Genomic DNA, 16693 nt, shown 5'->3' with positions numbered 1-16693 from the left:
GAAAAGAGGGCTGCTTTGGTGGTGAAAATGGAGGCGCTAAAGTGAGGAAAATGGTGCTTCAGAGTTGCATTTTCATGGCTGAAAAATGGGATAAGTTGTTTTCATGGCTGAAAAATGGTGCTTTAAAGTTGTCGAGCTGTTTCGACGGCTGCTTTGGAGCAGAAATTTTGAAGGGAAATTGGGTCTAGGAAGAAATTGGGTTTTTGTTATGAAATGGAGTTTGGAGGTGGGGTGGAGTTTGGAGGTGGGGTTATGGCCAGATCTTTCTTTGGAAATGGGTTTCGGAGCGGGTTTAGAAGACTGTCCGCTTATGTGGCTGCCATGTCATAGCTACGTGGATGCCATGTAGGATTAAAATGGCTTGTGTGGAGAGCTGTTAGGTTAGTGGCCACGGTATATTTTTGCCCAGTTTACTAACGGAGTACAAAAGTGAGCTATATATATAATTTAGGCATATTTTTGGACCTTTTCCGTGGTAATATGCCTTAATCTGCCAGGCAACAAACCGAGATCTTGACATCAAAAAAACACAAACCAAGAAAAAGATTTTAAAACCAAAAAATATTCCTTCATTCCTTTTCCCTATTGATCCACAAAACAGAAAAAAACACGGGAGCAGAAATGTGGGAATCAATCTGCCTAACGGTAGCGGCGACGGCTGGTAACAACATCGGCAAGGTTCTTCAGAAGAAGGGCACTCTCATTCTCCCTCCTTTATCTTTCAAGCTCAAGGTATATTCAAAACTGCTAAACTTGCCCCTTCAAAATTTTGGGTTTTGTTTATTTTTGGAGTTTTGATCCAATTCTTAATTCTGTTTCTTTGTTGAGAAAGTTGATTTTCTTGTATTTCTTGGAAAGATTGATTCTTCTGAAGGATTTGGTTTATGGGTGACTGGTTATGTTATCATTCATATATACTCTTATAATATTTTTTTTGGAATGTGGTTCAAATGTCTGCTGATGATTTTGTTATGATATTTTCTGGGGACGCTTTTATTTATTTATTTATTTAAAAGTTTAAAGATTTGTGTAACTGCAAAAAAATGTAAATAATCTAACACCAGAGGAGGCCTAATATATGTTTAAAGATAAATATTGGATATTGGGATGTAAAGGATCCAACTAAAGATGAACAGAAATGTAGGATTCATGTCGCTGACCTCAACTAATTTGGAATTGAAGCATAGTTTTTGGTGTTGTGGTGCTGTAATGTCGTTTATATGATCGCTATTTGTCACATAGGTTTTATGTTCTTATGTTTGTATTGGATATTTAGAACACATTAATAAGCAATGAATTCAATCATCTAGCTTTCTTTTAATATGAAATTTCTTTTATCCCAAGTGTGATTACATAGTGCTAGTAAATAACTGCGTGCAATGAGTTTTTCGGTAGTCTTTTTAAGTTGCTAAAGCTTTTACCTAGTTTGTTGTCAAAAAGTAACACAGAACAGTACTTCCTTACACTTCTTTGAAAGACATAAAACTTAATTTCAGAAAACTACCACCTACTTGGCTATTTGATGATGGAATCGATTGACATTGAGGAACTTCCTTACATAAGTTGGTCATGAGAAGTCTCGAATCTTGAATATCATTGAAAAGAAACTTTTACTAAACCGTACAATTAGCGATTTCAAAAGCTCACTTGAGGCTGACTTAAACCATTTAGCTAGGTGCAATACCTCATTGCCCATTCGGGCTGTATTGAAGGGGTTGGCACTAAACAATTTATATAGTTAGCAAAGTAATATATCACTTCATGAATGAATATAACAGTGGTCATGAATATGGTGAAGAATACCTTTTTGGGTCATGATTTATGCAGCTATAATCTCTTTATCAATCAATAGCTTGTTTAGATTATAGTAGAAATCATGAAGAAAAAGAGAAAGAAGATATTTGGAGAATGACTTGGTTGATTATTCCCTCAAGTATGCTGGAGTTAAATAATGTTTGCAAGTAATCCAAAAATGGAAAGGAAAATAATTCTTATTCCTATTCACACAATCACATTCTAAATAGAACAACAACAACAACAAACCCGGTGACATGAATTTTGCTTCCTCCGTTTCAATTTAGATGACACACTTTCCTTATTAGTCCGTTCCAAAAAGAATGATACATTTCTATAATCGGGAATCATTCAACTTTAAACTTTCCATTTTACCCTTAATGAGAAGCTTTTATAACCACACAAATGTCATGGCTCCACAAAGCTTTTACCCCTTAAGCTTTTAAGACCACAAGCTTCAAAGGTCTCCCTCTTTTCTCTTAAACTCCGTTCCGAGTCAAACTACCCCATCTAAATTGAAACGGAGGGAGTATATCTTTTCCATATTTGCAAAGAATCAGATATTTGCAGTATTTACAATTTCCTAACAATATTCTTAATAGGAATATGTTTATAAATTGAGCGGAAAGTTTCTGGTATCTGGATGTAGCCAATGTCATTTTTACAGTATTCTATTCGTTTTCCATTTCTTTTGGCGACAGTGGCCATGCCTGATGCAAATTGAATCTAGAATGATACGTCAAACAATTAGTTAATCAAATGTCTTCGATTGAATGGTAATTATGAATACAAAAAAGGTTCTTTAATTGAATGATTATTGAGTGCGAATGCCGAATATTGCAGTAACTGTAAATGTTCGTATGTTGGGCTTTCTCTAGTATTGTGCAGGCATCATCTCTTTTTTGCCTTCTATGTTCTTTGTTAAATCATGTTGGCCTCCCAACATCTGTCCTGCTTACGTTAAAATTTAAGAACTCGTACATTTCTTCTGTGAAACACGAGCAACATGGAAAGCTTCATCATCTGTGTCTACAGGTGATAAAAGCTTATGCTTTCAACAAGGCATGGATCATTGGCTTACTTATGGATTTGTTTGGAGCAGTCTTGATGTTGCGAGCACTATCTCTAGCCCCAGTAAGTGCATTTCGAGCAAGCTTTCTCTTATGCATGTTGTGCGTATCGAACTTTATAGATTGAAAGTCAATCTATTATCAGGGAAAACCCTAAATATAATGTTTCTATTATATATTGATAGCCACGCGAATCCTTCATACTTTCTGTTTGAATGCTGTACTCCAGGTATCGGTCATTCAACCAGTTTCTGGCTGTGGACTTGCTATACTTTCAGTCTTTTCCCATTTTTATCTAAAGGAGATCATGAATGTTATTGATTGGATAGGAATTACCTTGGCGGGCATTGGCACCATAGGTAATGTAAGTTCCTTAATGCTTTGCATTATTCGTTAAAAGAACTAATAAGGCTATGGAAAACAAAGACACAGCTCATTTTCCTCTGAATTGCTAAGCAAGGTTTCACTGGATAAATGGCCTTATACGTACAGGGCGAAATATGCATCTATTTACAGTGACTACTTCGTAAACTAGTTATTGTTCCATGGGGAGGAAGTAGTTGCAAGAGGGTGGTACAGCCACGCACCGCGTTTAAAATATCAGATCTGTCAGGTTGTCTTAGTTGGAGCGGGAGTGTCGGTTATCCATCCGCTTTGTTTCTACTTATAAAACAATATTTGGTATCTAAAATCTATTAGTGCTGTTAGTATTAAGATTCTGAAAATTTGGTCGCTATTCTGATTGATCTACGCCTTTTGTTCAAGCACGAATGCAGTAAATCTGTCTTATGTTTGGTTGACTTGTAATTTGACTTAGGAACCTCAGTGAAAAGCAAAGAGATTGAAATCTATTTACTGAAATGTTCACTACGATATGAATTTCTGAAAAAAGTTTACTTATCACTTCTCTTTTCTCTGTTAAGCTGTTGGTGCCGGAGGGGAGGAACAGCAGGCTTCGGCTATCTCAATTTTTCATCTACCATGGCTGGCATGTGCTGTTGCAATCTTGTTTGTAGGTATCTTATTCTATGCACAATACAAGCACACTTTAAGTTATTCACTTGAGAAGGTCTTTTTCGGTGCTATATTATTTTAAGTATAGAGCGATTATGCTGAATTCTTTTTGTATATTGGTTGGTATATTAATTATTTTAGAGAAAACGCTTCTGTCCGACTTATAGTCCTAATCCTATCAATGCTCTTTTTTTTCTCCCTTAACCAAGAAAACTTGCACTAAGTTGGCACCTATAAAAAAGGTCGAATAGATGGGAAAGGGAGGAAGAATCACTGATAGCATTTTGCAGCGGCTTCTTTCAGATAGATATGCAAGTAGTTTGGCTTGAAACTTTTTGTCATGAAAAGCTTGTCTAGTCAAGTCTCACGCGTCAAATGTCAGGCTCCATGTGATTGCTAAAAAAGGCAACAACGATTGATTTATTTAATGAAGTTGAACATCTTCAAGCATTCCATAACACCATAATCACCACGTCCTTCCTGCACCCACCTTTTGTCCAACTAGTTTTTTTGTTTCTGCACATACTAAAAGTACTTCCCCTGTTCCCCAGTTGCTTATCATGTCAACACTTTTAGTCCTAGGTTCTTATTGTATCCCTATATGTTTGAAAATACTACTCCCTCCGTTTCATAGAAAATGAGGTACTTTCCTTTTTAGTCTGTTCCAAAACAAATGACACATTTCTAAATTTAGGAATAATTCAACTTTAAACTCTTTCATTTTACCCATTTACCCTTAATGATAAGCTTTTATAGCCACACAAATATCATGGCCCCACAAACTTTTTACCCCTTAAGCTTTTAAGACCACAAGTTTCAAAAGTCTTATTCTTTTTCCTTAAACTCCGTGCCGAGTCAAACTACCTCATCTAATATGAAACGGAGGGAGTAACACTTTGTAACTAATAACTCTGGATGATAATTTCTTCCTCTCATCTTCTTCCTTGTTAGCTTTGTCTCTTTTCATGTAAAACTGTTTTTACCCCTCAACCAAAAGTGGTGGCTTAGGGGTGTATTTGGTACGAAGGAAAATGTTTTCATGGAAATGAGTGGTTTTATATCTTATTTTCCCTTGTTTGGTTGCTGATTGGAAAACTTTTTCCGGAAAATATTTTCTAGTGTTTGGTTAGAGAGTAGAAAATATATTTTTAGGAAAATATTCTTTTATGCTACTCTCTTCACCCCCTTTCCCCAAGTCCCACATGTTTCCTTACTGTTATTGTATATCATGAAAAGGAAATACTCATTTTGTTGAAATGAAAAAGTATACTTTTTCTACATCTTGAAAACAAAGTACTTTTTTGTTAAAAGACGATTCTTTCTCCACTGCTTCCTGACGAATGATTGATAGGAAAAGATTGCCTGGGCTTCCCTGCATCCGATCGACTCATACTTCCCAGCCCTGTAACTTCAACTTAGACTTAGGGCTGGCCTTGCCTCATTCTTGAAGCTACATTCTCTTCCTTAATCGACCTTCGCTACTTCAATCAACCTATACTTCATCCTACCTACTGAAACCATCTTCTTTCTTAGCCTTCGTCTTAGCTTTCGGCTTAGGATTCTTCTTCCGATCCTTCTCATTCTTCTTCTTAATCAACTCATCCTTCTCCGACATCTTACGGACTTTCCCCCTCACCCTTTTTTAAAAGGTTAAATTCATCAAGCACTGCATAAATGGCTTCGTAGGCGACCCCCTCTCCGCCCTTATGGTGTTTGGCCATCGCTCCAGCCGTAATGCTTTCATTAACTCTTGGCAGCTTTCGTGATCCACCAATTTAGTAGGTGGCTGGAACAGCCTTTCGACCACCGGATCCCGTGCTTCCTCGTTTTTAGCTAGGATTTCAATAGTGCGCCTTTTTCCAACTACCAAATCATTTAGACTCAAACCGGGCGACTTTATGCTTTCGATCGGATCTAGAAATAGATTTCGGATGTTTCTCTTGTTGGTGATCATGTTTGGTAGCTCTTCGGTGTATTGATATCCCAGTTTTCCACTCGATAGATCCCGCAAATATGTTGCTAATTCGTGGGTGCCTATTCTTCGATCCAAACTCTGGTGATTCATCGCATTCCCTTCTCTAGTCAGGAATGGAGTCAGGGATGCCCAACTCAAGATAAGTCCTAAGGTTCTGTTAAAGTATCCTTAATAGCATCTCTTTTTCTAGAATCCTGGCTTGTAGATCTTTGGCGAATCAACAGGGGTTCTTTCGTAATTAGGTTGTTCTCCGAACCTTGTTTGTTACTGAGCTTTCTTCATTCAAGTAAGAAAAAGATGGGACGCTCGCAGACCTGTATGGAAGGAAGAGAATTATTAGAACTCTCGTCCGCCCCTCTCTTTACCCTCTGTAGTTGAACTTTCTTGCTTATGCGATGAGGAGCTTACTTAGTATTGAAATCGAGTTGGCAGAAAGTACCGAAAGTCGGCCGCCCGTCCTATCATCCCGTGTCTCAACCAACCTTTTTCTTGTCGGAAAATCTCTCTTTTGGCTTTTGAAACTTCGATTCGTGACAGCGGAGAGCATTCCCTGGAGAAACTCCATACCCTTCTTTCGGATCTCGAATCGAGGGGAGTAAATTCCGAGTCCTTCTCTCAATTAAAAGGGAAGGTACCCCTGCGAAGGGGTGGGGACGAACACTCTACCACATAGTGGAGTGGATAGCTAGGACTACTAAAATGGAGATCGTGTACAACAACAATCCTATATTTGATGTCGATTCATCCACACTTCCATTCCTTGTAGAGGAAGGCTAACTGCTTGCTGGTATGAAAAATAATAAGTACTTTTTTATATCATGAAAACAAAATACTCATTTGTTGAAATGAAAAAAAAAAATCTATCTATAACATGAAAAGAAAGTATTATTAATAACATTTTTATTTAGGGTGGGGGTGGGGGTGGGGATGGGTAGGTGGAGGTGTGCGGGTGAGGTGGTGGGGATAAGGAATATGGTGAGGAAGGTTGAAAAAGATTTTTGGAAAATATTTTCCCTTATCTTGATAGGGAAAACATTTTCCGCCAATTGGAGGAAAATGAGTTCACGAGGAAAATATTTTCCAAAACATTTAAGACTACCAAACATGAAAAAATTGGAAAACATTTTCCGGAAAATGTTTTCCTTCATACCAAACACACCCTAGATCTCATCATATTTTACTTGGAAATAGAAGAATGTCAGAAAGTCACTTTAGTCGTTATGTAACTATCTGCAGAATATCTCAAACATAAATTTAGTTGCCTTAAATGGTTAACAACTAAAGATTAAGGTATTTAATGATAACATTATAAATGGATAAATTTAGTAATGCTCCTTTTTCTTTTTAGATGGATAAATGGTACAGTTGATCCAAGTAGTCATGTCCGCTAGTGTTTTATGTGACTGAATGCAGCATGGTAATTCATGTCCATCACATAAATGTCAAACATATTTAGCCTCAGAAATAATCAACATGTAGTCCGGTAGCTTTACATTTATACTTGATAAAAAAATAGCTTTACATTTATAAGTTGTTTCACGTCAATTCTTTCTCTTATTGTTTTGCCAGCCATATTCCTATTTTTAGGGACATATGTTACCTACAATTTTTTAAGCAATACAAGAAATACTTTGATGTCAATTTTCTGGATAACTTATCCTAAATGAGAACTTGTGTATTTGAGAAGAGAGGAGATATAGTGAAATGTAGTGAAAAAGACTGTGGTGCTGTCTGATAACACTCTTGTCAGACACCTCTGCTCCCGACCATCTGTTACGGGTGCTTTGCTCTAATAGCTTTCGATGAAAACATATAGCTTGGTTTGCCTTGCCCACTGGAATGATAAATAACTTTTCTTTACTCGAGTAAAATATTCATTAATACTGCTCATATAAAAGATTCTTACTGCTTGGCTTGTACAATGCTATATGATTGATTTTTTCTGAGCTCTATCATCTAGGAAGTTGGTAAATTCATTTTTTCATTTCACATTTTGTTTTTGTATGCATTTCTTTGGAGTTGTACTGATCTTATTATGAATTCTCCGCATATGGTTTTGAGCTTTTAGGCTGAAGAAGTATCAAATGCTTTTGTACTTTTTGAATTCCGAGATCTTATACTCTTCGATGGATATAGGTTCTCCTTAATGGATGGCTTCGAATTTATAGACGCCAGCGAAGAGAGCAAGAGTTGGTATGAATTTTCCACTTAGCTCTTACATATGATGCTTCTGGACATGCCTGATGCTGTATGCGAATTTTCCTCAATGCAGATGCAATATGAAGTAATCGAAGAAATTATATATGGACTGGAATCTGGCATTTTGTTTGGGTAACTACTACGGGGTTTTCAAAGTTTTACTTATCTTTTGCTTGTCTTACATTGACCTACATTACTGCAGCAGGCCATAAAATGCAGAAGCCTCATATACCAGCTTGCCCTGTAAAGACAATCACATCTTTATACAGAAATTTGTGTCAATTGTTGCATGTTAGATGAGAGTAGACTTGTGAAATTGGACTAGTGCCAGACCCCTTTTATCATTGTAAAGTCTATGAATCAGAATAAGTAGACTTGTATTAGATACTGTTTGTCATTTTAAAATCCCGGAAGGCAGAATTCTCAACAGCTCCTTTTGTTGCTTGTGTAGTTTTGTTTTAAGCTTGCTTTGCTATTAACAACTATTGCAATCATGTTAATAGACTTGTATGCTTGGTTGCTTTGAGATAATTCCATTTTATCTCGATATAGTAATGCTCGCCAAAGTCATCTTTTTCTTATGTCAAGTGTTGGTAAGTTATTTAGATGTGGATAATGACTCAGTAATATGGTTACAGGATTTCAGCCGTGATATCAAAGATGGGATTTTTATTCTTGGAGCAGGGATTTTCCAAGTTATTGGTGCCCATTTGCATTTCAATAAGCATTTGCTGTAGTGGTTCTGGTTTTGTTTGTCAGGTACTTCTTGTGATTAACATTATTTATATCTGCTATTACCATTTACAAGTAATACTGATATCATGAATCCAAGCCAAATAATCATGAACAAGTGCTTTCTTCTCTTGTCTGGTTTTGGTCTAAGTTGCTCGGACTCTTCACTTTCGGTGTTGCACCCGTGTCGACATGACATGGGTGTGGGTTTGGGATCCATACCGGATCTGGTCAACTGATTTTAGGTACTTTGACAAAATCGATAGAGAAATTCCATAACGAGTTTTGAAAAGCTAGGGTTATATTGAAGAAAATGGAATACCTTGTATAAAAAAATTTCTATGTCAGTCCTTTTCCTTGTATATTCTTCTGGGATTCTCCTCTTGATCAATATTTTCTCCTTCTAAGAATACCTTGTAAGGTTTTCACCTAATGTCTCATAATTCAGACATATTTTTGTAACTCTATTTTTAAATATTTGAATTATTTTTAGTCGAATCCCAGCATCTGTTTCCGTACCTGGATCTTTACCCCCTTATCATATAATTCAGATCATGAAGGATTCGACCTCTAGATCCGGACCCGTATCAAACACCGCACCCAAGTCCGAGCAAATTAGGTCCTGGTCAACATTATGTTAACTAGCAAAGATAGATGAGGCCATGAAACGACCATAATCTAACTATCATTTGTTTGCCTTAAAGAAAATACTATTTATACCCTCTGCCTTATTTATGAACAGCTTTTATTAAGTGCTTCTATTCTTCCAACAGACACGTGGCTTGAAGCATGGAAGGGCAATTGTAGTGTCCACATGTGCGGCTGTTGCATCAATTGTAACTGGTGTACTTGCTGGTATGCTTGCTTTGGGTGAACGGTTGCCTTCAGCACCAACATCTCGTCTTTGGCTTTTGCTTGGATGGTACATACGACATCTTTCATTTCTTTGCTTTTCCCATCTGTTTTACTTGTCAAGCTTCTTTAGTACATTTACAAGTGTGTCATGCCCTCTATGTCTTTCACTTCCTCTTCCATGAGAAATGTTCTTTTAACTGGACTTCTTAGTCAGTTTAATACGAGGACTCTTATTTATTTTTGAACGGGTTTGTGCATCTTTATGACAGTTTTTTCTTGATACTGGAATGATATGTGGGTTTCAAAAACTCTGTGACCCCATCTTTATGATGCTACATATTAGTCCCTTCATTTCAAATCTGAATGTCTTGTTTCTGCTTAAATTGTTATTAGGATGCAAGTTTCGGTGGAAAAAAAAGTGCATTTTCTTGTGGTCCAGGTTATACAACAACAACATACCCAGTAATATCCTGCACCGTGGGGTCTGGGGAGGGTAGTGTGTACGCAAACCTTACCCCTACCTTGTGAGGATAGAGAGGCTGTTTCTAATAAACCCTCGGCTCAGGATTGTGGTCCAGGACATATGAATCTAATATTACTGTATAAATCTTTTAAGAATTAAGTAGGAGAATATTAACACTTGAAATAGTGAATGTGGGTCAGTTGTATCTTTTAATGACACAAAATATGATTGTATATTCACACTTGAAATAGTGAATGTGGGTCAGCTGTATCTTTTAATGACACAAAATGTGATTGTAAGTTGTTTTTCTGAAAGTTGTATATTGTTCTATTGGTAAGCGTGGTCCATAATGGGAACCTGGGGTTATTTGTTCGTCGTTTTGCTCTACTTAGCACATTATCGTAAGTTCAATCAGATTCTTAGCTGTCAGTAGATATTTTCAAACAAGTAAACAGCAGTTCACCATGTCAAATTTTGATTGTTTCAGCTTTTGTATTTGTGGTTTAACTTAAAATATGGCTGTGGTATATATATGCCTTTGTCATCTTCCTGGATTTCTGCATTTATGAGGGAACTGGAAGTCTTTTTGCTATTCATAAATGGACATTCTTGTGCAATTGATGAAATTTCATTAACTTATCAATAAAACAAAAAATCTGTACACTATTAGATGTTTCTGTACAGGATGTGCATCATTCTTGGTGTGATTCTGCTGGTAGCTTCAACACGGCTGATGCGAAGCCTTCCACGGTCTTGGAGACGTGTTCTAAGAAGTGGGGTTGACAAAAACTTGGGACTAAGGCAATCTGTGCAAAGCCGGAGTAGAGTTACTAGTCCGAGCGCTGTTATCCAGGCATCAACTTTACATCATTTGATAGCAACTCCATCTAAAGCGAAGGCTTGACTTGTCACGTTGAGGAAAAAAAGATACGCAAAAGTTGGACCTTGCTAAAGGTTCTTGTAAATGTAAAATGAGGGCTGCTGTTAGTAAACACATTGTATCTGGTGTGTACAGTACAGTGTTCAGCCTAGTGCAGGTTGTTTGAGGATAATGATTCATTCCATTTATACATGAGAGTCTAGCACATACTACAATGACAATCTTACCATTTCGCTTTAGACTTGTCCGGTGACCCCCATTCTTGTCACACCTCGTGTGTGATTTTGTAAACATGGTGAGTAGTGATAAATGTTATTTTGTAACTAATTGATATGGTTGTCTCTGTTTTACTATGACAAATATGCTTTTGTAGGCCAATGTGCTGTTATCATTCAATTCATATACCGTCAAAACTCTCTATAGCAGTCTAGCAGTCTTGTTTGTTCCAGATATTTTTAGATGTTAAAGCGAATTGTTGTTATAGAGAACGTATATCATAACAAAACATGACATTTCGTTCCGGAAAAACTTGACTTTTATAGTAAAATATTGTTATATAAGGATGATGTTATAGAGCGGTCTGACTATATTTGATAAGGTAACAGTACGTCTATTTTTTTTTTCTTGCCAGCAACCACAAGGGTAGGTTAGTATAAGCGATCTAACTTACAATCACAGCCAAAATAGGCGCATTGGTCTAAATAAATAAGAAGACAAATAGGCGCGTAAATGTCCAAATTAAAGCCCAGAATCTAGAAGGAAAATAAAAAAAAAAAAACAAGTTTCTTTTCCCCACCTAGTTCTCCATCTTCATACCAGTGCCTTTCCTATCTTCTCAAGCACGGCCGCACCCCTACCCACCTGAAAAATCAAGAAACACGTTTCTCCCCATTTGCTATTTTCTTATTTTTCTTACTCACTTGATAATCAAGAAACCCATTATTTTCTTCACCACTCAAAGGATTAATAAAACGATGTCACAATGAGCTTCTTGTTGAAAGTTTACACTTGTTTTTATGGGATAATACATGTTCTCCCCCTGAACTTGTCCCATTTTTTCGAAAAACACTTAAACTTTACAGGAATTCTATAACCCCTTTTACTTGTTTAAATAAAGTGATATAAATACTTCCCTTAGAGCTGAAACCCACATTTTGGCGGGAAGGTGGTGCACACGCACTGTCGCATGTGATCCACGTTATTTTTCCTACACCATTTATATTATACTATTCTGTCTGTTTCAATTTAGATTATATTTTTTTTATTAGTCCGTTCCAAAAAGAAATGATATATTTCTACAATTGGAAATAATTTAACTTTAAACTCATTTTATCCATTTTACCCTTAATGATAAGTTTTTATAACCATACAAATATCATTGCCCATAAAACTTTTACCCATTAACTTTTTAAGACAACAAGTTTCAAAAAAAAATTCCTTGCATTTCATGCCAAATCAAACTAAATTGAAAGGGAGGGAGTATTTTTTTCTTTCACCGTTTTACAAATTTTTTTGTACCCACTTCCTCAAAGCAACAATGCCAGCAACCACTAAACCACCTGCAAAGCTCCACCAACGGCAGCCAAGAAGATCACCTGTTGCTCCCAAACGCACACGCAAGTATACGTGGTCGACAAGTAATAGGATTGTAAGTCCAGATATCGTACCCACGAGGACTTGTGATTAACTATCAACTAAATTAAACCAAACAATTAATCTATTCAAGCGAATCCTAAAGTATGAATATTTAACTAAAACTAATCTAAAGTAACAAACTAAGAGGTTAAAGAAAACAAATTGGCGAATTATAAAGACGAATTAAATGTGAGTGAATATTCTAGAGCTATGGGTTAGCTAAAAATCCCGTTGAGTTTTTCACTTAAATCGTCTAATTAATTTATCTGGTTTATTAGTTGACAGGGTTAATATTGCTCGCAGCCTTCTCCCGAAGTACAACTCGCATGTTCAAGCTAACCTAACGCCTATATTCTTATGGAATTGGGATTAACAAGAACGCATTAATAATTCTTGTATAGTAACCAAGCAAGACGATTAGGTATATTCCTATCCTATCCGCAAATCTGCTCCCCCTCAGAGTTAAGATCTTGCTCTACTCAATCTTATATGCAATCTAGAATTCCCTCTCCCGAGTTCAATCCTAGATTCGTAGATAGTATTCAATTGGTGATCAAGCAATCAAATAATTAAGCGCAAGATTGAATAAATAAACCAATATGATAAAATAATAAGAAAAATTCAAGCTTCAAACTACAACGTTCATGTAGCACCCCAAAACTCTAGAACTAATAAACTATGAGATTAAAAGAAGAGAAGAGAAGAAAAACTAGTTAGAAGCCTCCTCCAAGCGTGGTGTGTGCTCCTCCACGTGAATTCTCCTTCAAAGTGTGTTAGATATCCTCAAAAGTGGCGTCCCCCCTCCAAAAATATGTTTAGTCTTGCTTTTATACGTGTTGGGTAGGTCTAGGGTCGAATAAACCGTGTCCCGGACGAAATAGGACACAATTCGCGTCACCGGCGCCCAGCCTGGCGCCAGGCGCCCTCCATAGCGCCCCCATATTTGTGCATACTGTTTTCAGCGCCACAGGTGGCGCCAGGCGCTGCCTGTGGCGCCTGAATGGCCTCCTTTTCCGATTTTGTTCGTTTTAGCTCAAATCTTGCACGTTTCGCCCTACTTGCTCCCGAATCATTCCTACAAGTAAAAACACTTCATATTAATATAAATCATAGCAATTAACATCCCAAATTCACGAAACAAAAGTAAAATATGAGACGATATACATAGAAATATATATACTTTAAGTATCACCGCCAAAAAAGAATCCATTCTACCCAGCGAATGAAGTGTAAACCCCTTGTAAACAAACACTAACCAAAATATACAAAGTTAAAAGCAATTGTTACTCAAGGGTCAGTGTCAATTTTTATTGGTGGAAGATATAATGTAGCTGGGCCTTGCAAGCTTAACAGGGTTCCTTTGAGAAATAGTCTTGTTTGAAATCATTTTGTTATCTTTGTTTTTGGATCATTTTCTATTTGCGTTTAGTTGTTTTTATTAAGAAGTTTGATGAGAATCATCTTAAATTACAATATGAAAGATGAGTTTATTGTTCGTTATCACTACTTAGCAACAATTTTTTAAAGTTTTGTGGGTTTAATCGGGGAAATTTGACAGCTCTTTTATTGTATTTTCTAGTGGCTCGAAAATTGGTGGAAGGTGATATTAGACGTAGAATGAAGATGTGAGATGGAGAAGAATAAAATTTGATGGAATCGGAGACTTAAAGCTTGAGTTATATATGACTTCGATGGCTATTATTAGGGAGGACGGTGGAGGGTGGAGGAAGAAAAACGAAGAAGAGTAGATAACAGGATATGGAGTTAAAAGGAAGATGCTGGGTCCCGCCAAAACCTTCTTGTGATATTTTTAGAGATTTTTATATTCTTATAAACAATATGAAACTATATTACCCTACTTACTCAAGTTTTACTATAATTATATTTTACATATCCAATTATCATTTATGTATATTTTAAGGGAATTAATGATAATAATTAGTGTCCTATAATCACTCTAACGTATCATCTACTCTGTTTACCATGAAAATGGTAATAATAATTAAATTTGATTATGGGACTCTAAAAATACGTGATCTATTTTTTATGTTAGTTGTTAGGCAGTTGATACTATGTGTGTGAGACTTGGAAACGAAATGAGAGTTAAAGATAGGGGGATAACCGAACCGATGGGTCAATAATCGAGGCCTCGAGCTTGTCGATTCTGGGGGCCTCGAGGTCGATTCCGAAGCTCGGCTGTGAGCTGTCGAGGGGGGTCGATGTACGACTAACAATTATAATAAAATTAACGGAGGCTCCTTATGGCCAATGATAAACAATAAATGATGAACAACAATGAAGATAATAAATGAAAGCAATAATGTCAAGAGAATATGTTAGAGAGCAAATGGAATGTTCTTTTATATTTTCATGTGGAGCAACTGAAGCAACAGAGATTTACAAAATAACAAGGATCCCCTTTATATAGGAGGGGAATCCCAACAAAGTACAAAATTCATTAATTACAAAGATATGGGGATGTGACAGTTAGGTGACGCCCTGATTCGAGTTCAGAGTAGTCCACTAGGCCCTGTCAGTCCTGGCCACGTGCCTTGAGAACTCCCCATTTCTATCACAGCCGCGGTCAATGCTATCCCAAGATCGGGCCTCGACGAACCTCGAGGGGGGAAACTCGACCATGACCTCGTAGCATCGAGACTTCGAGATGGTCCTCTGAGGTGCCTTGATGACAAGAAATTGGACCCTCCGATTTCGCCGCATACAGATAGTCCCCTCGTTTCTTAGAGAGGAGCGATGAGAAATGATTATGAGCTTTTAACCCGGGTGGCGTCATCGTTGTGACGTCAGCCTATCAGAGCATTAAATGCCATGCCCAAAAAACTGCGCAAGGGTCGCCGTCAAATGCGACTATCGAGAAGCCCACGAACTGCTACCAGTTCGTCCCTTCCGCTTCCCACAAAGCTCCTATAAAGTCACCAATTGTTGAATAACTCTTACTTTCCCAACTACTTTAGATTTGCAAAGCTAGACCCATCCCTACTTGCATCCTTTCTTCTTACTTTCTTAGAGAAATTTCACCATCAGCATGGCTAGAACCTCCAAAACGGTCCCTCGGAGAGACAAGGCTGCTTCTTCATCTTGAACGTCTAAAGGGAAACCCAAAGTGATACCTACCTTGGGACAATGCACTCCCACCAAACTTTATATGTCGAAAGACTTTACCATCGACAACACTTCATCTACACCGGGCCGATGCGAACACGTGTCTCGATACATTAGTGTCGTGACCAACATAAAGACGGTGAAGACAAACTGCCAATGGAATGAGGCAGTGGAGGTGGAGATTCCCAGTCCCGATGAAAATATAACGGATCACAAGGCTGGCTTCCTTCACGCTTATACTTACCCGTTCACTTTGGGTCCTGTCGATTCCTCTGAATCCTCTCACCTGGAGATAGATCCGGTTATCCTCGATTTTTGTGACAAATATCAAGTGACGCTCGGTCAAATCTATCCTTCTTTCTGGAGGATAGTCTTGATGCTTCGCCATTTCATCGAGGGCTTGTGGGCGAGACCTTTACCCTCAACCATTTGATTAGGTTGTACAGTCCTCGATTTTATCGAGGTTTGATCAGGCTTCACCACCGATCCAAAAAATCATTTTTCTCGAGCACCGATGAGGGGAAGGATCGAGGGTGGATGAGTAGGTTCGTCCGAGTGAGGACCTCGGACATAATTTCGGCGGGAGGATGCCTTTCCCAGAGAAGTGGAACACACAGCGTAAGCATTTTTTCCTTAGTCATGTTTTGTGATTTTCTTCCGGAATAATGACCTCTTTGTGTTTCCTGCAGCCACCGCTTGGTACCCCGAAGTGGTCTCGGATTTGCCGGTGTGGATCGAACGGTTGGACACCGCGTTCCCATATCTTGTTCGGTCTTGGCCCGACCTGGCTAAGGAGCAATGGGTGGCCAAGAATCATGGTAGAACTTCCTTACCACCTATGTCTTAGATTTACATTTCTCCCCATATCCTTTGTGCTGATAAATTACAGTTACTGCGCTCGTGCAGGCCTTGGCGAGAATATGCTAATGAGGGGGCCCCCTGGTGGCGAGATG

General features: G+C 37.8%; 1 protein-coding gene across 1 annotated transcript; it reads left to right on the top strand.

Annotated features, from left to right (window-relative positions):
• The first annotated feature begins 489 nt into the window (after positions 1 to 489).
• Positions 490 to 11360, top strand: LOC104221312 (probable magnesium transporter NIPA9). The gene is made up of 9 exons (XM_009772352.2): positions 490 to 732; positions 2830 to 2928; positions 3094 to 3223; positions 3788 to 3876; positions 7990 to 8046; positions 8126 to 8184; positions 8691 to 8811; positions 9558 to 9706; positions 10787 to 11360. The coding sequence occupies exons 1-9, from the start codon at positions 622 to 624 to the stop codon at positions 11004 to 11006; spliced, it is 1035 nt and encodes a 344-aa protein (XP_009770654.1). The 5' UTR covers positions 490 to 621; the 3' UTR covers positions 11007 to 11360.
• Positions 11361 to 16693: the final 5333 nt, after the last annotated feature.

Source organism: Nicotiana sylvestris, chromosome 2 (assembly GCF_000393655.2).
Source record: "Nicotiana sylvestris chromosome 2, ASM39365v2, whole genome shotgun sequence".
Taxonomy (NCBI): Eukaryota; Viridiplantae; Streptophyta; class Magnoliopsida; order Solanales; family Solanaceae; genus Nicotiana; species Nicotiana sylvestris.
The sequence above is the reverse complement of the archived record's forward strand: the minus strand, read 5'-3'. Positions and strand labels throughout refer to the sequence as shown.

What these genes read in the sequence shown, in the direction of transcription:
- LOC104221312 (XM_009772352.2), top strand. Translation starts at nt 622, where the DNA reads ATGTGGGAATCAATCTGCCTAACGGTAGCGGCGACGGCTGGTAACAAC. An exon ending in GGCGGGCATTGGCACCATAG is followed by an intron (nt 3,224 to 3,787) that starts GTAATGTAAGTT and finishes TTCTCTGTTAAG; the next exon opens with CTGTTGGTGCCGGAGGGGAG. An exon ending in GTTCTGGTTTTGTTTGTCAG is followed by an intron (nt 8,812 to 9,557) that starts GTACTTCTTGTG and finishes TTCTTCCAACAG; the next exon opens with ACACGTGGCTTGAAGCATGG.